This window comes from Leptopilina heterotoma, unplaced genomic scaffold, assembly GCF_015476425.1.
Source record: "Leptopilina heterotoma isolate Lh14 unplaced genomic scaffold, ASM1547642v1 Lhet_15, whole genome shotgun sequence".
Lineage (NCBI taxonomy): Eukaryota > Metazoa > Arthropoda > Insecta > Hymenoptera > Figitidae > Leptopilina > Leptopilina heterotoma.
Genome location: NW_025110867.1, coordinates 1,081,260 through 1,109,078, shown reverse-complemented (window position 1 = coordinate 1,109,078; position 27,819 = coordinate 1,081,260). Strand labels below are relative to the sequence as shown.

General features: G+C 29.0%; 1 protein-coding gene across 1 annotated transcript in view; it reads right to left on the bottom strand.

Moving 5' to 3' along the window:
* Positions 1-27,819, bottom strand: part of LOC122498524 (hemicentin-2-like) — a 331,240-nt gene that overhangs the window by 33,305 nt on the left and 270,116 nt on the right. Inside the window, exon 4 of the mRNA XM_043606296.1 lies at positions 1,742-1,852. Within this exon, the coding sequence (XP_043462231.1) occupies positions 1,742-1,852 (111 nt within the window). The remainder of the gene's footprint in view (positions 1-1,741; positions 1,853-27,819) is intronic.

Sequence of the window (27,819 nt, the reverse complement as noted above, 5' to 3'; positions counted from 1 at the left end):
AATTTCCAATTGTCAAATAAGTGCTTCATTTGTTTCAACAATGGGCATTGATTTTAGAGAAAAAAATTTTTTGAATGTTTTCTCTTTTTCGCTCTATCAGTTATACAATTGATTTATTTTTTGAATTGTTTTGAATCAAGCAAGTGAAATTTAATACTATGGGATTTTTTGCTCTTCTGATCACGTCTAGGTTAATTTAAAAATTCGTTTTCTCGTAAAATAACAAAGGGTTTAAGTTAAAATTTTTTTGGGAGAAGTTTAAAGTATGTGTGGGAAAAGTCAGGTTTAATCAAGAGCGATAGAAAGATGAAACGAATTAACATTGTTTGTAAAACTGACAGAGCAACGGAGGCAACCACAAAAGGGACGCATGATTATTCCCCAAATGTCATTTTTCCGAAATGTCATTTTACCGAACTGCACTTTTGCGAATAGTCATTTTTGCGAAAAGCCAATTTTGCGAAATGCCACTTTTGCGAATTGTCATTTTTTCGAAAAGCTATTTTTGCGAATTGTCATTTTTGCGAATCGAAATTTTTACCAATTGTCAATTTTTCGAAAAGTTATTTTTGCGAATCGCCATTTTTACGAATTGTAATTTTTTCGAAAAGTCATTTTTGCGAATTGACATTTTTGCGAATTGTCATTTTTGAGAAATGTCATTTTTGCGAATTGTCACTTTTGCAAATCACCATTTTTACGAATTGCCATTTTTGCGAATTGACATTTTTGCGAATTGTCATTTTTGAGAAATGTCATTTTTGCGAATTGTCACTTTTGCGAATAGCCATTTTTACGAATTGCCATTTTTACGAGTTGTCATTTTTCCGAAAAGTTATTTTTACGAATTGTTATTTTTGCATATTGTCATTTTTGCGAATCGCCATTTTTACGAATTGTCAATTTTCCGAAAAGTCATTTTTGCGAATCGACATTTTTACGAATTGTCAATTTTCCGAAAAGTCATTTTTGCGAAAAATACAATAGTGAATTTATAGACTTACAAGTTTTCTATTGCATTTTTCGCAAAAATGACAATTCGCAAAAATGACTTTTCGGAAATTTGACAATTCGTAAAAATGTCGATTCGCAAAAATGACTTTTCGGAAAATTGACAATTCGTAAAAATGGCGATTCGCAAAAATGACAATTCGCAAAAATAACAATCCGTAAAAATAACTTTTCGGAAAAATGACAACTCGTAAAAATGGCAATTCGTAAAAATGGCTATTCGCAAAAGTGACAATTCGCAAAAATGTCAATTCGCAAAAATGATTTGTCGCAAAAATGGCAATTCGTAAATATGGTGATTCGCAAAAGTGACAATTCGCAAAAATGACATTTCTCAGAAATGACAATTCGCAAAAATGACTTTTCGAAAAAATTACAATTCGTAAAAATGGCGATTCGCAAAAATAACTTTTCGGAAAATTGACAATTCGTAAAAATGGCGATTCGCAAAAATGACAATTCGCAAAAATAGCTTTTCGAAAAAATGACAATTCGCAAAAGTGGCTTTTCGCAAAAATGAGTATTCGCAAAAGTGCAGTTCGGTAAAATGACATTTGGGGAATAATCATGCGCCCCCCACAAAAATATATTTATTGGTGTTTTTCCTTATACGAGTCATTAGAAAATGTTAATTGAAAATCAAGATGACATTTTCTAAATGAAATTTATAGTTAGGAATGTAATTATAGTTATTAAATTGTTACCTCTGTTCTAATTATCAGACACTTACCTCCATATACATTACAAGAGAGTTTCAGAGCATCACCCTCCGTGTAGGGACCAACCTTAGAATTTCTTACTTCGCGATTTTCATTTGATATCACAATTCTTTCTGGCGGAACTGTAACAGAAAATAAAAGAAAATATTAAATTTATTCTCTTCTAATTATTCAAGAAAAATTCTTTTATAAAATAATTAATAATTAATCATTATTATTGGGACCCTAGTCATAATACGGTGGGATTTAATATTACAGAAAATAACTGATGACAAAAAATATGTCTTGGTAATTTATCAAATAATAAAATTATGATTCGCGTTTTATGGATTGAGAAAATCAGATCTTTTTGACCTTTTTTTTGCTTTGGCATACGTAGCTGAATTTGAACTTGAAGGGTTGGGGTAATATTCTTTACTGGTCCGGAAAAGCTGATAACATGAAATTGGTATTGGGAAGATCGTGCTTCAGATATCTTGCGATGGCATTAAATTGAAATCTGGAATCGATTTTGTCGGATAGAGTGTCGCAATGTACTGTCGTGTTATCGAAAGGGATAGAAAGAGAGAGAGAGAAAGAGAGAGACACCAAGAGACACAAACTTACATGAGAGAAAACATAAAACAAAGAAAGAGAGGAATTCACATCTTTTCTGTATTTCTCTCATTTTCCTACGCAGATCAAACTCGAAATCCTTTATATTGAGAAAATTTACTTTTCTATCCAAACACGAATATTGAAGCCACTTTAAATGTTTTTCCATTAGATGAATAATATACTGAATGAGCTAACAAACATATTCAACTAATTTATTTTTAATTACCATTCCGTTTTTAAATTAATATTTTTCAATTAATTTAATAAATTACTGATATATGAAAACTGGATTAATTTGAATAAGTATTTAATTAATACCACGTTACTGTCTTCAATTGTAAATAAACCAATGTTATTAATAAATATAATATTATATTTCGTACTATGCGGAATAACCAAATACTATATAATCCTGTTAGTTTTGTAAATATTGTAAACTGCAAATAGATTACCGTTTCTCTTTCTCATGTAATAATAATTATTACCCAAACGAAATTTACTAAAATAAAAAAAAACTTATTATAATAATGTATTTGTATAAAATTTAATATTACTAACAAATAGGATATGAAATTAACAAATAGTGGTCACCAATCATGAAGGTTAACCCTAGAACGGAAAACTTATCTTGTTACCTATGTATGGTCCAAAACGACTGAGGGATCTTGATTTATAAAGAAATAAATAGGAGGTAAACAGATCATATTTCCATTTCAGGGTTAAGATAAATTATGGATGGCGGTGAACAAAACTTTTAAAACAGTATGGATAGAATTCATTCTCAATTCAAGGAACAACAAATTTTATACAAACATCAATTCAGGATAGTGCTAATTTGACAAGAGAAGAAGATAAAATAATTACAATTTACAATTTATGAATAATTGTATTCTACCTATAATGATTTTCGATTCTATGTTAATTTATGAATAAAATTATAATACTAAAAAACAAATTCATATGCAAATAATTCAATTACATATCCTGCTAATTGAATTACTCTATGAGTTGGAAATGAGAACATTCCGAAATTCAAGTAGTGCACACAAACAATTGCCAATACATGATTCAATATCCGTTGCGCAAGCAATAATGAGACTGTATCTGCTAGAATTTAATAGCAATAGTTAACCTACCCGTTAAAATGTTCAAAGGATAAATTCTAAATTAAGTCCAAATTGTTATTTTTCCACTATACAGAAATATTTCTCTCAAAATAGTTAAAGATGAAATTCATTCAGTTAGAAGGAGAAAATTTGACATTTATTTTTCAGAATTGAAAGTTTTATATAACAGTATTTTTATCCTTTATTCGTTTTTTATGTGGTGAACGTTTCTTATGCGTGTAGTCTGCAAAAGAGAGAAAAGAAATTTTGAATGTTTTCGGGAAGCTTTAGATGCCAGGGGACTTTCTCTCTCTTCTGTTATTCACCAATGTCCCACTTCACTATTCCGTAAATCACGATTTTCCGGATCGTTAGATTCTTTCTTGTAGCTTCCAAATTGCTATTCTTCATATCCACATTCTAACATGGTTTTTTCACTTTCGAATATTTTCGGTATATTCAATATCAAAATCTAAAATATCCTTTTGTCATTTTGTTCGACATTTGTGAAATTCAATGTATTTCCATCCCGCACCACCAAAGAATTTTCAATATTGACAGTTTCTCAAAGGACGGGAAATAATTTGGATTCTGATGATGATTATATCGTGAATATGGAATTTAAGGATGCATTAAGTTTTTTATTTTTCTCTATCAACGTCCGTAAATAAAAGTATTCAAATATTTTATATATCAAAGGAAGTAATTAAAAATTTTATTTTATAAACTTTAGACGTTTGTTTTTGATGTATAACTCTGGAGAAATTACACTAATAATTTTGCCCCAAGATTAAGCATATAGAAAACGTTTTCACTTCCTTTGTATAATTTATAATGAACGGTTAGGAAAAAAATTAGATATATTTACAAAAGGTAAAGGGAAATTTTTTTTTGCGTAATATTCCGAGTAAAGAGTGTTTTTGGGGAAATAAGAGCAAAAGAAAACTCTATGTATTCATGTATGTAAATTTTAAATATCCAGGAAATATTTCTCGCAACATGTATGCAAAATATCTGTGATCACTTCACTTGGCTAACACCCTTTGTGGATGAGAAAAGGGTGACGGACGAAAGGGGGCAGGGGGGATAGGGTGGAGTTGTGGGAGAGGGATTCGGTATTTGCATCAAACGAGGCAAATTTGCATCAAGCCTCCAGAGTAAATGAGCTGAAGCCCCCGTAGTACTTTGTCACGAAGGAGCTTAAATCGATTTAACACCGACGCTCGTTCATGTAACTTCATAGCTTTATGGCCGCTCATTCATTTTTAGTGACAGACAAAAAGCGGAAGTTACTTTTCGTTGCATCCGCATTAGCGGTGGCTCTGAAAATGGTAGGAGAGGGATTCTGTCTGCGCTTAATTACTCTCTTTCTATTCCCTGTTGTTGCAATCGTTATCAGAATACGAGTACATCATCGGTGAATTTACATCCCTTTATTTTGAATATCGAAATTTTTTTCAAATTTATCCTACGTATCTTGTTTTTAAAAATTTTTAGTTTCACAAATAGATATAAAATTATATTTATTAATATAATTTTAAATCTAAATTTTTTAACAGCTATGAATTATTTTAATTTTCCAAACACTTTATTAAGAATCTATTTAAATTGTTGTATGTAGTTTAGGAAAGGAGGATGCTGCTGCGAACGCCTCCTCCTTCCGACTGAGGTCCCAGAAGCTAGTGACGCTACTTACATAGCCTGATGACAGTGTCCCCCAATCGGATCAAACCTACCCCTCCTATTTCCACTTCTCCCCCCACCACATTCTTTTCATAACAAATGTGAATCATAAAATGTCATATTTTACCAAAAATACAGACAAGAAAAAAATGTGCTAAATTTTCAGTTTTATTTCCCCTCTTTATTTGTAAAATTTCATCCATCTATATGCAAATCTTAATACAAAAATCTCAAAGGATATTATTATTCCTACAGACTTTGAACATTTTTTTCCTCCTTTTGTGATCAATTGGCAAGAGTTCAGGGTGGAAAAAAAATTATGAACTAAATAAATTACGTGTGGAAAGTTTTAAGGGATAACAAGGTCCTGGTTGGTTTCCTTGTTCACTGGCGAAGAAGAGTCTTGACAAGTTTGTCGTCGTGGCCGAAGGGAGACATATAAAAATCTCAAGGGGTCGATAACTCTCTACGTGACACGAAGCTTTCATTTCTGCTTTTTAATTTTTCAATTACGACGTGATCTACATTTATAATATAATCACACCAACTAGTTTTACAACCAGATTTTATTATATATTTTATTTTTCCTCTATCGTGTGTTCTAATTCTATTATTGAAAAATTTCTTTTTCCATATTTTACGTTACTTTGAGGTAAGATAATGATTCAATGAAGAAAATTTCACAAATACCTTGCGATGTACATCGAACGGTAATTAATTATTTGGAATAGTGTACTCAGGAAATGAAGTAAATCGACTATAGAACTTGAGTAGTTAGAAACTTTAGTAATTGGCTAAATTTCCAAACTATGAAATAGATCAAGTTTTGTTGAAAATTTGTTCTTTAGGGTAATGGATTTCTTTTTCTAAAATAACTATAAATTTTGAAGAAGATTTTTTTAATATTGAACGCGCAGAGGTTAGTATATATATTTTAGTAGAAAAGCTTCATACAGGATTACAAGTGACCTATTCCGTTAAAAGAAATAACCTGGAGTTTGAAAAGGAGTCTCTGGTACCTTCAGTGGTTATCGACGTGATTCGTTATCGTAGGTTGAACTCGTGGGACCTCGTTTTGAAACGTGCTTCCGGTGCACCGGATGTGGAAGAGTCTCGAACGACACGTTGGTACGTTCGTTTTCTCTCTTCAACTATCAGATTCCGGATCGATGCAGCTACCATAAATTGGGATTGGGACGTTCTCAAGGTCGACAAAGCCAGTTCCTCCTCACACTGCAGTCGTTTCGATATCTCGCAAATGGATTCTTAATAGAAATCCTCGTCTCTAACGTATCTTAAGAATCATCTTTAAAATACTACTAAATCTTATTTACGATCCCATTACTCCCAAAGACTTTTATACTCCTCTTCGAATTTAACATTTTTTTCAAAAGGCAAATTTGCAACATTATGAATTATATTTTTTTAAAAGAAGAGTGATCTCTATATCCATTCGTATGGAATAATTTTAAATACAGATCATCATTCGATCGGCGATCATCGAACTAGAACCATCTGTGATTGTCATCTCGAGATGTGCTTTCTGATGTGATTTCCAAATATCCAAGAGGGATTCTTTTTCGAGCGGTTTTATAGTAATTAGTAAATCTCCCTTCTGATGTACATAAGTAAATATTTATTCTGTCCATCAATCCTAGATATTCATGAAACACAAATATAAGAAATTTATTCATCATTTATATTTTGAATTAATCCACAAAACTCGTGATATTTCTACAATACTAGATTTGTTTTTTCCATTCATCCAATTGAACAACAACTATTTCTGGATTTCAATAAAAGTATATTTGTTTTTACTTGTCGGTATATAGAGGATTAACAGTGATTTGAATTGTTTACAAGTTTTATTTAAAATTTTATTGGGCTTTTTCTGTTGAATGTAGTTTAATTATTAGTTCGTTGTTTTTGATGAATTAAAAAAAATATTTTCCAATTTCTCTCTACTTTTTTATATGGACTATTAATTAATCCCACACGCACATTGTTCTTGGTAATCAATTTTATTCAACGGTCACGTCCCTTTATCGGTCGCGCTGACAATTCTAAATTATTGGGAACAGGAAGTTGTCGTTTGAAGAGGAAACCAGATCGATTTGCACATTCTTTATTCGCTGATAAGGACCAACACGTGTCACAGGTCTTGCGGGACATTTCTAAGGGTAGGACCTTGCTCGTCGCTGACTCAGGAGACAAAGTGAAACAACGTCTCCCCGAAAGCTCGTTCGGTTTCTCCGTCCGTTGAAAGCCATTACAATAATTGCTTTGGCAACTATCCTTTCCGAACCACAATGTCCCTTGGTCTTTTGTCTGTAGACTATCTTTCTTGTTTCAAACCATCGTCCCCCTTCTTTTCATCCTCTACCCCCCCTTGAGAAAATCAAACCCACCAACCACTTTTCTCCGCCCAACCTCTTGACCCTCTTTCGTCTCGACAGTGCCACCAGTTCAACTGCCTTCCCTTTTAGCCCCTTACCCGTCAAACCTCTGCTCTAGTTTCACCATCATTGTCGTGACCGAAAATAGAAAATTTAAAATCATTCTATACCCCAATTTCATCCTTCTTGAATAGATAATTTATTCAACAAGACAATTAAATTAGTAATTGCTTGTAGGTCTCGAATTTCTTGATAGAATAATGAACTAATTAAATGATTTATTTTCGAATTACCAAAACCAACATAACTAATTACGAAATGTTTTTTCTAAATTTTAATATTTATTTATAATTTTCCAAACACTTTATTAAGCATCTATTTTCCATTTGCTTCCTTTTTTTTTTGCTTAGGGACTTTTGGGAAATCTGCCTACAGATACTTTGGATTCCGCGCTCCAAGGTTATGTGGGGTTGGTATGATAAAACAAAAGGAAAAAGAAACGAAAAATAAATCTATAAAAAATTAAATTTAAAACACTCCTACTGCGGCTAATGATGAACTGCAACTGACGATTGACAAACATTACAGTAGAGAAGGAGAAGGGGAAACGGTCTTCGACAATCACAGTCCATGGTCTCAATTTCCAACGTTGTGAATTTAATATTTTTTAGTTAAAATAAACGAATAATTAATTCCGTAAAGTAATTACGTTTGTTTTTGATCTAATTTAATACTACCGTAATTATATCTCCCGCGAATGAAAAGTATCATATTTCACTGAAATGTAATTATTCGAATTTGAAAATGGGAGCAGTAATTGAAGAATGTTACAATTAGAACATATAATTATATTAGTCTCATTTAAACTAATTTCTTTTTGTTACTTTAATTAATAAAAATTCTGAATTACATTGGCTTAACAGTAAAAATAATTCCGAGCAAGATTGTAATTAAAATATTAACGGATGAAAGATAAAAATTGAATGAGTTAAAGGAAAGTCTACACATATGATCAAGGTAGTATTTGTCGGGTAATAGATGTGATTTAAATATATCATCAGAAAGAAGAAATTCCTTTGCGTCAAAATATTAGTCAAAACATTCTCGACACAGATAGTCCACGTAATTATAATCAATTTTCTAAAAATCTACTTACTGATTGATTTTAGTTAATAGAATTTAATTTCGAATAGAGAAGGTGATTAATTAAGATTTCTGATTAAAGCTATTGAATGTTTTAAATTTAAAGGCAACGGGTTTGAAATTAGTCTACCTATAAGTTTACAATGTTGTAACCGCTCAAAGTTCAACACTTCCAATTTGGATGAGGTAACCTCAAAACCTCTCAAACTTGGACACTTGAAACTTGAAGGCACTCTGGTTTCAATGTTTCTAGATTGGAACAAGGAAGACAGGAAGGGTAAAAGTTTAGTTAACCTCAAGACCAAAACCTTCCCTTTCTCACTATTTCTGTTCTTCCTGTCCTTTCTTGTAGCGAGAAAGGCATGACGCATGAGAAATTATATGGGAAACCAGAGACACTTGTCCTAGGAATATAATAACAGTTTTTATTTACAATCACATAGTGCTATTTTATGTTAAATTGTCTACTGTTATAAAATACCCTGGATAGTGCTGTGTTCGTAACTTTTTATTAATATACTTAGTTTAACTATACATTTTCACGTATGTATTTCTTTTCAATATATTGTATTTAACCGATATTTTGTTAACGCATGTATCTTCCTTCAAAATATTGTATTTCATATTAATACAATTTTTTGATATTATTATTGTATTACGTTCAGTATATTTTCTAACAGATCTTGTAATTGTTACTTTCTATGTATTTTAAACACAACTTTTTATATTTTCCATTAAAATATTATATTATGTGTGTCTTATAACAAATCCAAGAAAGAATAATATTTTAAAATAATGTCAAAGGAATAACGATTACGTGTCATTACGGAGAATTCAAGACAAATGTTATAATGTTTACGCACCACTGCGGATGATTCAAAACAAACGTTGCGACCCAAAAAAAGGAACCTCTGGAAGGCTAAGCGATGCTTGTACAATATCTAAACTAAAATTTTAATTCTAATTATACTCATTGTATTATTGTCAATTTTTTTTTCTTGTTCGTTTTTTAAATAAATTATTCTCTCAAAACATTTAGTAGGCTCATTAACTTATCCTCATCCCAAATTAGATTCATTCCTATAAAAGTAATTTAAAACGAGAAACTTAGGGATATTTAAAAAGGTTTTTTGTTTTGACATAACAATAGTAATGTTTTAATGGTAAATGGAAAAATTAAATTTCATTCTTAGAATGATATACCTTGAAAATACTCTACTTGCTATTATTTATTCAATTTAAAAAATGTTCTTTAATATTAAATGAAAATTTGCATTTTAACACAAGCTTGTCGTGTATAAAATTTGTCTATCCTCTTTTATCTAAATGGGTCTATCATGTTTTGGTCGCTTCCTCTTCAAACAACTGTGTGCAATTTCATGTAAATTTCACATGGTGCTTTGTATACGCATCCTGTTCAAAATAGTGTTTATACCCTAAATTAAAAAAGAAATTGTTTCTCACTTTAATCGTTCTGAGGAAAATTTAAATCACATGATACATGAATAATTGAAAATCCAAAAATAAAAATGTATTATAAATCCTAAAGTTAACAATTTTTAGGGTTTCGTACCCGGTAGGAACCCTATTAAAACGGTTACAGAAAATGACCATGTACCCTCCCCTAGCGCTCACAGTTTTTCATCTAGAGAGCTAAAAATTGGTACACATATGTATTTTCACGTGTAGATTACAGGAAAAATATATAGCGAACGTGATTGGAATTGATCTTCATAGAGTTTTCCGCGAAAAACATCAAATTTTGCCCATTTTTCGCAAAAAATGCATGTACCCCCCCCTGGCGCTCACAATTTTTTACCTAGAAAGATGAAAATTGGTATACATTGTGACGCGGCATATTTCCACGCACAAAATTTTCTTGATTTTCTCTTGTTTTGAATTGGATTTAAAAAGATAACCTATCAAAACGAGAATCTTTCATTTCCTAAAATAAAAATAAACTATTAATTAAACAAATACAAATTATACTTTATAAATTAAATTATTAAATTAAATGAAATTTAATGATGAAATAAAACCTGCCAGCTCGTCAGATCAACAATAGTAATAAAACTTGAAATTAGAACTTTTTCAGCCGTTCGTATTTTATTATTTTCATAGTCATCGAGAAAATGTTCACATATATTTGGATGTGAGTCCCAAATATTCAAGAGCACCAGGAAGACGAAAATTATTCATTGTTTTGGTCCTGTCAAAACACTGACTGCCGCCATATTGGATAAAAGGGCGACGCGAGTAAACTCAGCAACTAATAAGTAGGCGCTCTGCATTATCGGTGGCGGATATCTTACCTCGCTCAAATAAGAGTAGAGAGTAAAGTTAAAAAAATAGTACTCCGGGGACTCACCCTAAAACTAAAAAGAAACGCATGTGTAACGACACTCTCGTAGCCAGACACACGGCCATTTTTATTCATTCTCGTTTTGATCGTGTAGCCAGGCGCATCACGTCATTCTAAATTTCTTGTAAACTAATTTAAAAAAATTGCAATTACATATCATGTCTGGACGAGGTACTATGCGGGATCGTAGGCGTATTGACGGTGAGTCCCAGTAATCTCAAATTGTCATTTTCTCCCCAGATTGGCAATAATTAAAATATTTCGAAAAGTATGAAAAGTGATGTTTGTCACCGCCTTTGTCATGCGGTAAATTAATTTGAAAATTCCGCCTTTTGCCGAATATAATCATTGTTAAAATTAAAATTTAAAGTAAAATCTATTGAATAAAACTTATTTTGTGTAAAATCTAAATTCAGTGACAGTGTAATTATTGTGTTGATCTCCTTACTCCTCCCCTCTCCGCGGTTTATTAGGAATTTTCCTAATAATTTCTGAATTAGTCTAGTAAAATAATTAAAATTAGATAAATTAATCTTTTGGATATTTTCAAGTAAAATGTCCTGGCGCTAATAAAATAATTTATCTAAATTTATTCAAATAATTAAAGTCAAAGTGTAGATAACGTTCAATTCTAACCTCTTGTCAAAATATTATTTTGTTTTGATTAAATAAAGTTGAAAACTAGAGTAAAATCTCCAAATGAATATTTTAAATGTTTAAAATTAATTAAATAATTATTAAAATAATAATCAAAAAATAAGCATGAACGTTATAACATATATGCATTTTCAAAAATGGATTACAGGAAAAATATAGCGAACATACTTGGTATTGATCTTCATAGTGCTTTCAGCAAAAAACTCGAAAATTTTGAAAAAAATGCATGTACCCTCCCCTGGCGCCCACAGTTTTTTACCTAGAGAGCTGGAAATTGGCATACTTATGCATTTTTACGTGTAGATTACAGGAAAAATATAGCGGCAATGATTAGAATTGATCTTCATGGTGTTTTCATCGAAAAACTAAAATCTCTTTTTGCAAGATCGAAAATACTTTAACCCTTGCTGGTTCTCACAATTCTTTATCTAGTGGACTGGAATTTTTATTTATTTTCACGTGCAGATTTTATAAAAAATAGGGGAGATTGGGGAATTGTGGGTCACCTCAATTATTTAATATTATTTATAAGTTTGATTACACAATTTTTTTAAAATTTATTTTGTTCGTCCAAAGTAAATATTTATTAGCATTTCATGACTTTACAACGCTTTACAATAACCTATAAACAGTATTCACAAATCACTTGAAAAATTGCATACAAATATTTATTTTGGGCTTTCATGTTTTTATTGTTTTTACAAGGATTTTCAAGAATAAATTATTTTAAATATTTTTTTAATTATTGTGTGGCATTGGTATTTTGACACCAAAAAGAAATTTTTCATCAAATTAAAATGAATAAATAATACAAAGCTTTTTGTAAAATGAAGCATTTGGAGAATTGTGGGTCACTTTTTTAAGGATGTATTTATTGCTTGTTTTTGGCGATTTAATTGCACAATGCAGGTACATATTAAAATCACTTATGGCTATAGTAATTTAACAAAAATAATTCGAATTTCATTTTCTTATTTTTTCTTTTCTAGTTTTAAACTAATAATTAAACATTTATAACCTTTTTAATATTTCTAACCATTTAATAAATAATTATATTTCATCGTTATTTTTTATTTTGAACTCAATTTAGGCAGTGGCCCACAATTCCCCGATATTTTTAAAAATCATAAAATTGCTCTCTTTGGTAAAACTAAAATTTCTCTTAATAAGTGATAATTTTGGGAAACTAACTATGATATATGTTATTTTAGACCTCCTACTGACAAGAAAAATTTGAAAATTTAAAAAAAAAATTTTTTGTGTAAGATATTGAGCCAAAAAAATAGTGTGGCCCACAATTCCCTAATCTCCCTTACAGTGAAAAGAATTGGAGTTCTTAAAGAATTATTTATAAAACAAATTATTTGAATTAAAATAAGTTTTAACCGGGGGTACGGAACCCTCTGTTTTAATACGAGTCTACTCGCACTTGTCCGGTTTTTTTTTAATATTTCAGACAATCTGGGTCAAAAATCAATTTTGTCTGGTTGGAAGATTTGAATGTTGAGGACAAATTTCAATTTTCCAACAGTATGTCAAGAGACAAACATAGCGCCAAATTGCAAATATAACATTTCATTGTTTCCAAGTTTGAAAACAAAATATTCATCCCGCACGTTACCATGGAAATGTTGCTCATATTTGCTTTTGATCTATAATTTCTAGTGGGCAGTGAAATATTAACTCGGGAACATAATTGTGGTCTGACAAATTTATGCGGAGGAATTAACACAGCTATTTGGCAGTATTTACGAGTTTCGCATGTTAAAAGCTTTCTAGATACAGGGGGCGAGAGTAGTTGCACGTAAACTCTGAATACGTGTATTTGCCTGATTTGCACGGGTACAATGAAAACGTCTTGATAAGACAGTAGGGCAGTTGTACGCTGTCTACTATTCCGATTAGAATTCAAGATATAACGCCAATTATGCGTCCTCAAGGGGTAAAAAAGAATTTAATTTCCGTGAAAAAATTTACCATTTCCTGAAATCTCTAATTGTTATAATTTCGGTACGGATTTTACATTTATTCGTAAGATTTGAAATAAATAAATTAAATAGAAAGATGTAGGTTAACTTTATATTTTATTGATTACAATTTTCCAAACACTTTATTAAGTACCTATTTTCTTGCTGCGTTCATATTTTGAATTAAGTTTTCTAAAGACGTAGAGTGTGTGCACACGTTCATTAGACAATACTAACTGATTGTGAGACTCAAGCGGATTTGTCGTCTCTATTTATACCTCTGGGCGTGGCAACTGCTTCCGCCAATTAGGGCCTGAGTATCCCCACCACTTAAATTTTTCCACTGCTTACTGAAAATTAAGAAACTTTTTATTCCTCCTCTAGAGTAAAGAATGGAATTTAAATTATTTCAAGCAACTTAACAACTTCTGGGTAAAAATTTACATACATTATACAATTACCATTTCATGTGTAAAATGATGAAAAATTATACTGCATTTTCATAATTGTTTAAAATTATTATTTCCCACGGAAATTGTTGTCGAAAATAATATGAAGTTGACTAGAAGGTAAAGGATAAATTTTCCAGTAAAATAATTCATAACTGCCTCGAGTTTCATTAATGCAAAAGTGTAATTACTTTGGTTGGAAATTTATGTCTAAAGCGTGATTGTGATTTCTGAACTCGTAAGTAACAGGCAATTTCCCAGTAAACGAGAAACTTCATTCCAAATCGTTGAACTTACCATCTGAATTTAACACCACCAGAGGAGAAAAATTTATCCATGAACTGTTTTTTCTATATGAAGAAAAATGACCTTGAATATTTGTAAATAAAAATTATACTCTAGAAAAAATTTCTGATAATCTATATTTAAATTGGAAATTTTCCCAGTGAGTGTGCGATAATTTTTCAACAAAAGAAAAAAAAAAGAGTTCGCCAAGTTTTTGACACTTGGGGTAAAAAGTTTTCAAGCCAGGAGAAATTCAACTGGGAATGAAATGGACGTTAAATTTATGGATTCTTATATATTCCCTGTGTGGTTTCCGGAAGGGAACATTTAACAGATTGTCTCTTTTGTAAAAGAAGGTTCTCCATTCTCTCCCACTCTAGATTTAGGTGGGAGAAGTCACGGATTTGTGGGATCCTTCTAAATATCCTTGTGGGATTTGATGTAACAATGTTGAGAGGATTTCGAGGAGCAATAAGGAAGAAGACCTAGGGGACTTGAAAACAGTGAATGTATTCAAAGAGAATCTTATTAAAGTCTAAGACAATACGCCATCTCCTAAAATTCAACGAATCAAATCAACGTTTCAAGGGGAATCATTTTGCTCCAGTTGCTTTAAATTGTCATCTTCAAAAGGGAAAATTTTATTCACTACAGTTAATAATAATATTTTTACTAATGTCATAAGTCTGAATTTAAGAAAATACTATTATAAATTCGATTACTTAATTTGGATGCTAGATTATTATCTTGATGCAACATTATTATTAGTTCGCTCTGAAAGTATATATATATATATATATTTGATGAAAAATATATTAGCGTGTATAAATAAAACAGGGGAAAAAATCACCATTGAAGGATTTACGATAATTGAGCGGAAATTCAGTGTTTCCGATAATTTTGAAAGCTGGCGTGTACAGTATAAATGCTCTCTGACCAATTGCCATTTTTGCTCACATTTTTCATGTATATTTTTGCTCAACTAAGTGAGGGCGGTTTCAGTTCACATCAAGGAAACATAAATCTTTCTTTATCTTTTCTTAAAACTATGCAGAACTCTAAAAAAAAAGTTTTTTACGATCATTTTGCTCGTTCTTTTAAAGAACTATTTTTATTCTCCTTTTACACTCTATTGATTTTTGTTTCTTATTTTAGTGCAACTAGTTTTTAACTCTTTTAGTGTTCTCTTAATCGAAAATATTTTTTCTGTAAAATAAAACAAATTAATAAATTAAGATCCCTAACTGACGATCAGCGATCTCTCATTGACGACAAGCGATATAAAATATTAAATTATTAATGTTATTATGAATTTTGAATATAAATTTTCATTTTATTATTAACATAAATTCTTATTTTTCCGAGTTTATAAATAAATTAAAGAAAATAAAAAATGTATTCCTGCGTAAAAATATTATTCTTTTTAGGAACCAAAATATGCTCTCATTCAGCATTTTAAATAATGTAAATACCATTTTTCTCTTTTGTAAATATTAAAGTATAATAAAAAGCTGAAAATACAGTTTTTTGTGCATTATTAATAACCCGAGTTGTGAATAAATTTAAAATATATATATGAAAATATGAGTATAGAATGAGTTGTAAAAACAATATACATATATATAAAAATATAAATTATTTAACAAAAGTTTACTGGCAATGAATTAAAATTCTTTATGTTTGAGAAATTTATATTCTCTAATAAAATTTATGGTTGCATAAACTTTTTTAATTTGCGAATAAAATGACTCGGGAATATTAAATTTCAGGAACCTGAATTAAAAAAAATCAATGAAACAATACTTTTGTGTAGTTTATTATAACTATAAGTATTTATAAAAAAAAAATCATGTGTACGATATACTACATTTCATAACGAATGTTCCATTAAGTATGGATTGTAAATAAATCTCTCTCTGGTGGGAAATTTTTTTTTTTTTATTTATTTGACAAAATTTAAAATATGCCGTTTGAAGTAATCTATTGCCGATATGTATTTAATGTCTTGTAAAATGTTGAAATAATTCTGGGTTACCAAGAAATATTTTATTAACTATATTAAAAATATTTTTATCCTCTGTAGTTTTTAACACTAATTACTTAAAATATTTTTCGATATGCATTACGGGAAACGGGATTTGTACGTGTCCTAATAGAAAAGTGTAAAATCAAAGAGAATTAATTGTGATGAAATGGAGAATAATTTTTTATTCCTTTTTTGATTTGTCGAGGAGACCAGAAATGGATGTATTTTAATTTCTAGATTTCAAAAAGAGAATAAAAAAGTCACTGTTTAAAATTATTTACTAATTTTTTTTTGAATTTTACGAAAACATTTATTTTAGAATTCTATTTTGTCAGAAGATTATTATATACCAAACTATTAAATGCAGCTCATATGTATGTAGGTATAATCGTGTCCTTTCTTATGAAAAGAAGAGATTGTATTTAGTTATAATTAAAAATTTTTTTCCAACATCCAAGAAAACAATACTGAAAATTATTCCATGAAGGACATCTGTTTTGTAAAGTTTAGCGAAAGTAATGTCATTTTGTTTTGAGAATTTGAGACATCTGTAGAAACTATGCGAAGTTTGAGAAATCCTAGGAAGCCGTAGAATATCTTTCGAAATCCCAGGGAAAATCCCCCGAAAGTCCGTAAAATCTGTTGAAATACTGTAATCCAGCATAAAGTTACGAGAGGTTAACTACACGTCAGAAAGCTCGTTTTCACAACTAAAAAAACTATGACAAACGAGTTGCAAGAAAAAATTTATTTCGCCTCTCTTTCTCCCTCAAGAACTACCGCAAATTGAGTTAGAGTCCTAATTACCTAGACTCAGTATATGGTAGGCCATGGTAAAAGAAGGAGTTTTTCCCATCTCCCCCATTTTCCTCTGTTTCACAATACAATTTTGCGCAACTAGTTTATCCGGCTCTTGATTCAGCGTTCCTGGCGGCGTTACTCGAAATACATGAATAACAGTACCCAGACGTAATGCACTGAGCCGAGATTTAAAGCAGGAGGGCTTAGGAAAATATGGAGTTGAAAGAGCGTCGGTTCTTGTTTATATAAACCAAAAACCACTAGAATTCCCAACGAAGAATGAGACAAGAGCCCTAGAGTGCAAACGGTCCAGGAAAAACGGTCCATATCCGAAAAGCGTCGGATATGAATTTAGTGAAAAGCGAAAGGGAGCTGTTTTGTAAACTCACTTTATTGTAACTTGGAATTATACATATATACATATAAATGTACATATATCTATGAATAACCAGACACGTGTGCATACATATGTTTTCAACCATCTGCGAAAGCGAGCACGTCCCATGCACGTTTCGCGCAGCTATATCAGTGATATTACTTCTTTTTCCTACCTGTTTCCCCTCTAGCAAAATCCATACAATGCAATTTTTCCTAACTTATATAGAGAGAATACTCTTCTACGTGCTCGAACAAATTTTTTTACGAAATCATTTTAAATTCATTTTTTATTAACCATTTTTGAAAATGTTAGCGGTGTTGCAAAATATCACTCGAGGTGAAAAAGTACCTGGAAGTGTTCCAGTTTCTTCTTACTTGGAACTTATGGGGTCCTAAAGTACTGAACAACACCTGGAGGCAGAAATTTGGTATTTAGAATCGTCTCCAGATTATTTGATATGGGTTACTTTTAGGTTATTCATCTGGATACCTGCAGATCGTGAACCAAAGTAGGTTTATACAATTTTTCAAGTGTTGAGAACACTTTTATGATAAGGAAATCATGAGCGCAACTTTGCGTATAATATCCATGGTACCATTGATGAGTATCGTTAGTAAGTCATACCCCTTTGTGGAAATTCATTTAAGACTAGGTATTTCTCTTTTGTCTCTTTGTACTCTGCTTTTAAGTCTATTTTGAAGGATGCTTTTGCTCCACCTTATTAGTGGCTCTAGAGCGGTACTTTACTCTAGTACTCTACTAACCACTTTGCAGACAGTTTGACTCGAGGTGCTAGGAAATACTGTCTGAAAGTTGGTATTCGGAGACTTGCCGACCTACCACAACATCTGATGAGCGGAACTTGACTCGAAGACGAAACCTTCACAAGATCCCCACTGGGTACATCATTGCCCCCTCAGATTTTATCAGGACGATGGACGACGATCCTAACCATCTCCTCACGGGGAGGACGCTCGGTCTTTTATTGACGTTTTAGTTTTCATAGCCTTGCAACGACATTTTTTCCATCTTCGCTCCTCTCTACAGCAACGATATTGAGGAGGCTGGCCAAATCGTCGTTTCTCTATGTCGCGTAGTATTTTTGCTTGGAAGTAGATCTTCTTCTTCTTAAATGACTTTAGGCTTAGCCAACTGGTAGAACTTGCCTTACAAATTTCTCGAAAAGACGTTGCACACGGAAGCAAATTATAATTTTGCAATGGCATCATCTGCGAAAGAATTATTATATTGTCCAGGAAATAATGATTCTCTGAAAGAAGGTGTTAGATCCGTTTAGGATCCAGCTCGTAATAAAACACAATAGGAGTCATGCAAGAAAATGCGAGTAGGTACACTTAATTTATGTTATTATGCGTGGATTTTAACAATACCCCTAAAAAATAAACTAAATAGAGAACTAATTCACAAAGAAAAAAATTGCATCATTTCTTCAAATGTTGTAGCACATGAAGAAAGTAAAACTGTTGAAACGGAAGTTTTCTACCTCTGCAAAAAACGCAAGCTCTGCCATTGGTATAAAACTAACCTTTTCCATGACTCAGAAGTATACCCAGGAGCTATGCACCCTTTTATAATTTTACACATCAGTTGTTCTACATATTTCAATCCCTTCTGTAAAAGATCCAGGTATGCACCATCTTCTTCTGATGCTTCACAGGGTTCAAAAAAGTCGATAGTACAATCAATTCCTTGTGTAGTCATAATTCTGGATGCTCTCGACCGTGTCAAGTACATCTTGATGCCCATCCATTTATTGTGCTTTTCCGTTTGCACAAATTCCGGAAATTGAACTTCCTTGAAGTGTTTAGATTATGAAAAACGATGCAGTCAAGTGAGGTACAATAAAAAAATAATTTAGTGCCTTAATGCAAAACTTAAAGCTGATCGAACATAACTGATCGAATCATCTTTCGATCTTGTCCTTATGGGATGAATTATTTGCAACACCATTAAATCAAAACAAAAACGACTTAAAGTTACAAATGTTTTCTACCACAGTGATGATGATGATACCATCATTGTGGATAAATCTCAACATTAAAGAAAGCAATGGTCGTGTTCATAAGAAACTGTATGAAATCAATCATACAACCTCCTCTAACACAATGGCTAATACAAGAAACCAAAAATCTGTTAATAAATAACTTTGGTTTTGTGTTTACCATTATTATCATTTTGATTTACCATATCCAAATCCGTATTCATCAGGAAATTCAAAAACATCTCTCTTGGCGATGTCTATGCTAACCCCTACAACATGCTGCGCGTTGGCATCACAGCCTAAAATCAGCGGTAGACCTCTTTTTGTTGGCAAAATTCCACCAACCTTGTCACCTCTTTCAGTCATGAAGGTTCATCCTCTAATCCCGGAAAGTACGCAGAGACGAGTGTTTCTTTTATTCTTTCACTTTATTTTTCGTTTTTCATTGAAAAAAAGTGAACAGGAAAAATTTCTATATTTCACTTTAAATTTAGCAATTTTAAAAAACTGACATATTATTTTCCCGTCATATTGTATTGGTTGTCAGTTTATTTAGACGAGGTTTTAATTGCACTGGATTTTCCTGTTAAAATGAAAAGAGAAAAATATATATGCACATTTATCATAAATTCGAAAATGAGTATTTTAAAGAAATATTTTCATGAAAGCGTCAATAATGCACAAAACAAAATTGCAAACCTTGTTGAATTATTTTTTTCACACGGCATTCATTTATCGTCAGCTAAAGTAATTACTTCCATTCGTGATCATTTTTTTCTCTTAAAAATATTTTTGACAAATATTTTTTTACCATAGACAAAAAAAGCATTTTCAAACTCGGATGATTTTATACTTGAAATATTTAACTTTATCTGTAATAATAAATTCATGTATTTTAATTAACTTGGCAGCAGGGAGAAACATTGCGCAAATTTTATTTTAATGAAGTTTAATTTTATTCGCAATAACTTTTTTTTCCAGTGCCTTTTCCTCTATTTGTATATTTTCTTAATTCTTTTTGTATTTCATTGTATTTTCCGGAATTGCGAGAAAAAGTTTGAGATATAAAATATAAATATGCTAACTATTTGGATCGTTTGGGAATTTTTCTACAACTTATCAAAGATTCTCAAACGTTGAGGAATAAACGATTCGAAATGAAGTTTCAAACTGCCTGGCTGAACATAAATCCCATTATTGAGTGTTTTCAAGTGAAAACTTTTGCCTTCTCTTGCAATGTTCGTTGAGGAGAAAAAAAGGGTAACGGTCATGAACGAAAAATTTTGATGTATCATTCGCTATTTATCGGAAAGATATAAAATGTTTCATAATATTGTTGTGGTCTTTCTGGAATGGGTTATAATTTATACTGTTGGTATTTATATATCTATATTGTGAATCAATTTCAAAATATGTCTTGAAAATTGGATGAAAATAATAAAGTTTTTTCATTGTATTAAAAGTTTTATAAAGTTTATACTCGAAACTATATATTTATGAAAATGGAAACTTTTTCACTTTACCATGTAAAGTCTCTATATCTGATGTTGCATACGGGCTAAAGGTATATTTCTATCAATCTGTTGGTCTGAACCACAGAAAATTTATCACACGTCAGTCCGCGAGATGGGCGAAACTACGTTTCAACGTATCTAATATCTATCTATCTATCCATTCCCCCTACAAAGAGGAAAATATTCATGTTCCCCCGTTACCGGGTCACGCGAGAGGACTTATTGGATCTAGGGGAATATTTTCTCATAGGATTTATTCCCGTCAGGTCGCAATCACGATACATGTATCTCTTTCAAAGAAGATTTGCCCGAGGCAGCGAAATTCGATTTTCAAACTTTAAATTGTGAACCAAAGTCCCCTAGATATGTGTGTCCTTTAATCTTCTTATTTGTCTCCCTTCCCTGTTGCTGCATAAAATAATAGGGCACCTGTTTCGCCGAGATATGCTTCCCTTGTTTACCCATTAATAAAATCACTTATTATTTATTAGTATTTAAATTCTCCACAAAATCCAATCAATAGATTGTAAAACTATTTTATTTTGTTTTAATTTCCAAAATAATACTCAACTTTGCTGTTCTGTTATAGGGACTTATGGTAAATTCTACATTTGCAGTTCCTATTTATGTAATTGAAACGGGTATCTAAGATAAAATTGAAATGGATTTATTTTGGATTGTCCTCTTTAATTTTTGTTTCGACTTGTTTTAACATGGATTTCTAATCTTATAATTTCTACTTGTATTTCCAAGTTCGCACATATGTATACTACAAGTATCAGCTTACAATTCCAAATACAAAAATTAAGTTTAAGTATCTACTGGGTTCTATTTGGATCCTTGAATACTACATTCTACTTAGCATGTCAAAATAAAAATCAACAATCTTGGTTCAATTTGAATCGGGGATGCATTCTATTTGGAATTTCAAGTTCAAATTTAAAGAGTTTGATTTATCGCGAATTGACATTTGAATCATGTTATTTACGCTAATTGTTATTTTGTAAATTATTATTTTTGCAAAGAATTATTCTTGCAAATTTCCATTTTTACAAATATTTATTTTTATTAACTGTTATTTTACAAATTGTTATTTTTGCAAACTTGCTTTCTTATCGCATTGAAAGTTTTACGAATTGTTAGATACTTCTGCTAATTGCTATTTTTTGCATTTCTCGAATTGATATTTTTATGAATTGTTACTGTTGCTATAAAAAATTATTTAACCTAATTCTTCTTCGAACTGACATATTATGAATCGAAATCATTTGTTTCATAAAAGTTTCAAAGATTTTACACATTTTAAATTTCGCGTTCAGTAGGACCAACCAAAATTTGAATACAAAATTTTTGTTTTTGAAGTGTCATGTTCTTCAAATCAAACGACGATATGTCTTATTTTTCAAATCAAATACGAGGTATCATGTTTTTCAACGCTAATCCGAGGTATCATGATTTTACACCCAGCAAGCGGTATATTATATTATTATGTTATAATTATTTTTATTTTATAATTAATTCAAAGTTTTAATGACAAATAGAACTCATCAGAATTTTTTTCACCTTCTTTTCATTAAAAGACTAAAATTTTGTTAAATATTATGTTTTGTCAAATTGAAATTATGCAGATTTTTGTTCGTTACTTCTAAGCAAAATTAGAAAATTGTTAAACAACTGTGATTAAGAAATAGAAAATTTATTTATTTTGCATTATTTTTGTTTATGAATCACAATTTTTTTAACAAAATTATTATTTTGTTTTAGAAAAAGAAGAAAAATATTTGCATAATTTCTATTTTTAATCTTATTTTTGGAAAAGGATTTTCCACAGGAATTAAGACATTCAAAAATTTTAAATTCAAACCTTTATGACTTTTTCAACTTTTTTCGACTTATTTTCAAAAATTACGACTTTTTCGACTTTTATTCCAAATATTGCAATAATTTTTAGTATAAAATGCAACTTATTTCAATTTCTATATAGTGTGAAAAATAACTAGACAAATCTTCAAAAATTATTTTTTAATAATTTTCCTAATTAAATTTTTTAAATTTACAATTTCGAGTTTCAATAATTGAAATTTTGTAAAATTTAATTGAAAATAATATATTTTTTTCAAAGTGTTTTATAAAAAATTTTGAAAATCAACTTTTGAAGAATTTTAATTACATACAAATTATGAAAATAATAATTGATTTCTCAAAAATTTTAATGAAAAATCATCAAGTGTAAATTTAAAAATGGTAGTTATAATAAAAATGAGTTTCTAAAAATTATATTAAAATATTTTTGAATCAAATAATTCTTAGAATTTTTGGATTCTAATTTTTTAAAATTCAATTATTCTCAATATTTTTAAATACAAATTTTCAAAAATCCAAATACATACAAAAAATAATAACATTAACATTTTTTTAAATTATTTTTAACATTTTAACAACATAAAAATCATGTTCCAAATTTTCTAATCAAAATTCTTAAAAAATGTAATTTTTTTTAATAGAATTTACCAAATTTCAATTGTTTAAAACTATTTATCTTTCATAAATTTTTTTAAAAATATTTTTAAGAAATTAATTTTCAGAATTTCTTTATTATAATTTTTTGAAAATTAATTAATAACTTAAAAAACATGGACAGTTACAATTATTATAAAAAACTGAATTCTTTTATTTAAACAATTGAATTCTCTAAGAACATTCGGAAAATTATTAAAAATAATTGATTTCCAGAAGAAGTTTAATTAAAAATTGTAGAAAATAATAATTGAATTTTAAGGGAATTACAGTCATAACTTTTTTAAGTTATTAAATTTCAGAAGGTTTTACATAGAAATTTTTAAAATTTCATTCCCTTATAAAAACAAATAAGAAGTATTTAAATATTTATTTAACAAAATTATTCAAGTTTTGAATAATTGAATTTAGAAATTAGTGAAAGATCAGAAAAATACAAAATAAAATTTTTGTGGAACGCTAGTATTAAGGCAAAAAGACGAGTGTATATAAATAAATGTTTTAATTAAATTATTATTTTTTAGAATTTTAAATTATATTTTTTATGAAAATAATTGAATTCCTTAAAAAAATTTTATTATTTATGAAAATTAAATTAAATTCCTGTGAAATTTTTATTATTTATGAAAATAATTAAATGTTTGCATACAATTTTATTAAAAATTTGTTTAAATAATTGAATTCTTTTTGGGAAATTTTATTAAAATAGTAGATATTGAAAATCATTGAAGTTAGAAAAATTTTGGAAAATAATTAAAATCAGGACAAGAATTTTTTTGACATTTATAAAAATAATTGAACTTTGGAGAAGAATTTTGTTATTTATAAAGATAATTGTGATTTTTACGAGAATTTTATTTTTTTTTAAAAATAATTGAATTTCTGCAATTTGTAATTTCTCCGAAATTGAAGTTTTATAGTGTTTTCAACAAAAATTTTTATTAGAAAATTTTTAAATTCTATTATTTTTAAAATTGCCAATTTTATTTAAAAAAAGGTATTAAGAAGTTAGCTAGTAATTAAATAAAATCAAAGTAATAAAGAGAAAGTAAGTAATAAACATACCGTGATAATTACATAATAATATATGGATACTTTTATTTTCTTATTTACATCTTTCAAATATTTTATAAATTTACCTTAATAAATGATTTACAAATAAATGTTGTTCTTTCCATATTCCGCATAAATACATTTAAAAGCAAAATCTAGAACGAGAAAACTTTACGGCGGAAATGAATGAAAAAAAATTAAATTATTTTGCAAGCGTTCACGGTTGTTGAGGAGCAATTGTGTATTTTCAATCATAACGGAATAATTAGAAAATTTTAATGAAAGTAATTTTGGAATAAAGAAAGGTAAAATAAATGGCTCATAATTAATATTTTATTGTTAAACGGAGAGTAATTTAATTACCATAACTAATAAATGTCTATAAAAGAGAAAAATCAAAATAATTTTTTTTTAAATAGAAAGTTTTTAAAAATTATATATTTAAATCTATTGTTAAAATATAATTGTTTTTTTATTCATTTTCATAGAATTGATCAAATCAATATTTCAATTCATATTTGATTTGACGCATTTTTTTGCATGAGAAAAAAATTTTTTTTTTATTAAATATATACGTATATATATATTCTCATTGAATATGATTGCATTAATTTGAATGAGTTATTGATGAGATTAAACGAGAAATTCATTATTTTGCATGTGAAACACGAATTATTCTGTGAATATTCGTCGCAGAGTTGGAATTAAAAAAATGAAATTTGTTTTTTAAAAAAAACATGGTCATTTATTAAATTTTTTACGGTGCATAAAGAAAGGGGTTTATTTCATCAAAATACACATATAATTCGTATAATAATTGTTGACAATTTTTTCGAGTACAGTAAATAATTTTCTTACTGGATTAATATATTTATCCAAGAATCTAATCAGTACTTTTTTTAAAACAGTTTTTTATTAAGAAAAAATTAATTGAAAATAAAAATGGTATTAAAAATCACATTGAACGAGAATTTTTTTATTCTTTATCAATAATCTATATCGATTAACATATTTTTTCTCTTGATTTTGTATTCTTTTCTATAGCCACTTATCTATAAAATCCCATTAAATCTTGATATTTAAGTCCTTGCTATAAATAATCATATAACTTACAAGTTCCATAGGTTGATAATATTAAAAATAGAGAGAATAAAATTTTTTTTTTTAATCCGATATTTCAAATAGGGCACCGATTTGTCATATAAAATAAATTTTAAAAAACCACACAGTGCTCCATATTCATGTCGCTAAAGTAAATAACTCGCAATTCTCTATTCATGTATTTTGTTGTAAAAATACAAAAAATTTAACTTTGTCTTCATATTTACAATAAAATGTATGAATAAATAGTGAAAAAAGTAAACAAAAAGAGAAAATAAAAAACCTGGAATGAAAAAATGAAATTAATGTTATTACACTCTGTATTGTTAATAAAATAAATTGTTATTTATATACTAGAATACTGTTTACTTTTTTTATTCTGTTCAAATTATCTTTCGTTTTAATAAATTTTTTCCATTCTTATAATTATTACAATTATTTAAATTATTTTACTTACATTTTTTCTAATTGTTTATCGTTTTAAAGAATAATAATTAAAATTTTTAAAATTATCAAAAAAATAATATTATTTAATATTTTTTATTAATTCTAGTGATTATCAGCAACAATTCGCACGCTCAAGCGCGCGGCTAACTTCTTACTGCCTTTTTATAATAAAATTAGCAATTTTAAAAATAATAGAATTTAAAAACTTTCTTATTAAAATTTTTGTTGAAAACACTAAAAAAATTCAATTTTGGAGAAATTACAAACAATTGCAAAAATTCAATTATTTTCAAAGAAAAATAAAATTCTTTCTTATATAATTCGACTATGTTCAAAATTAAAAAAAAAATTTCGTAAAAATCACAATTATCTTTATAAATAACAAAATTCTTCTCTAAAGTTTAATTATTTACATAAATGTCAAAAAAAATTTTGTCCTAATTTCAAATATTTTCAATATCTACTAATTTTAATAAAAAATTCCAAAAAAGAATTTAATTATTTAAAAAAAATTTTAATAAAATTGTATACAAACATTTAATTATTCTTTAATTATTAGAAAACATGAAGAAATCGATCACTCCGAGTCTTCGACGCCGAGCAATTGATATCTTCATGTTTTATAACAATACTTTTAAAAGTTGTTTAATTTAAAAAAGGGTTAAATTTGAAATTTTTGAAAATCCTGTTCCAAAAATAAGATTAAAAATAGAAATTGTGCAAATATTTTTCTTCTTTTTCTAAAACAAAATAATAATTTTGGAGTTTCGCTCGAGCTGTCGTCGAGTACGGTCGTGTTTACGTATATGCTATTGTAAATTAAAACTTGTCGTTTTGGTTTTACTTACTTGAAGTTTTTTTTTATTGTAACAAGTCTTATTATTTTGTGTAAAGCAAGTGTTAAACTGTGCGATCTATTTGTTCGACATGTGTTTCTTGTTTCTTTTTTTGTAACTATGATATAATCTCCTGTATTGGAGTAACTATTTTAATTTATCTTTCTGTCTTAGGCAGTTGTTTATATGGTTATTGCTATATTTGTTGCATTTATTGGCTTTGGTGTTTTGCTTTGTCAAAGATCTGTTAAATTATTTGAGATTTTATTTTATTTTACTGAATTTGTGAGTGTTGTTGTCATCGTATACTATTATGTCGGAACCAAAGGACGAGGATAGATGGAAACAATTGTTTACATCAATAATTAACGAACTATCGTCATCACACTTGGATTTAATAAAGAAAGTTCAAGCTACTAATGATATGCTGGAAAGTATTAATGAGAAACAATCAAATAATGAAGGAAGATTGACAGCTATAGAGAATAAAATGTCTCGAATAACTGATGCTCATCGTCACAAAAACATTATTCTCTTTAAACTGGAAGATTAAGACACAATTAATTCTAATCTTTTTCAGTCAATTTCTCAATTATTCGTAAGAGTTGGAGTTGATATTCTTGAGTTGGCCATTGAAGATGCCTTTCGTCTCGGCAAGATTAAAGGAAATCGCCCAGTTCTTGTAAAATTTATTGCAGAGAGATGGGTGAAAAAAGTTTTTGCCAAGGTAAAAATTTTCAAGGATAATAATTTATATATCACGAATGA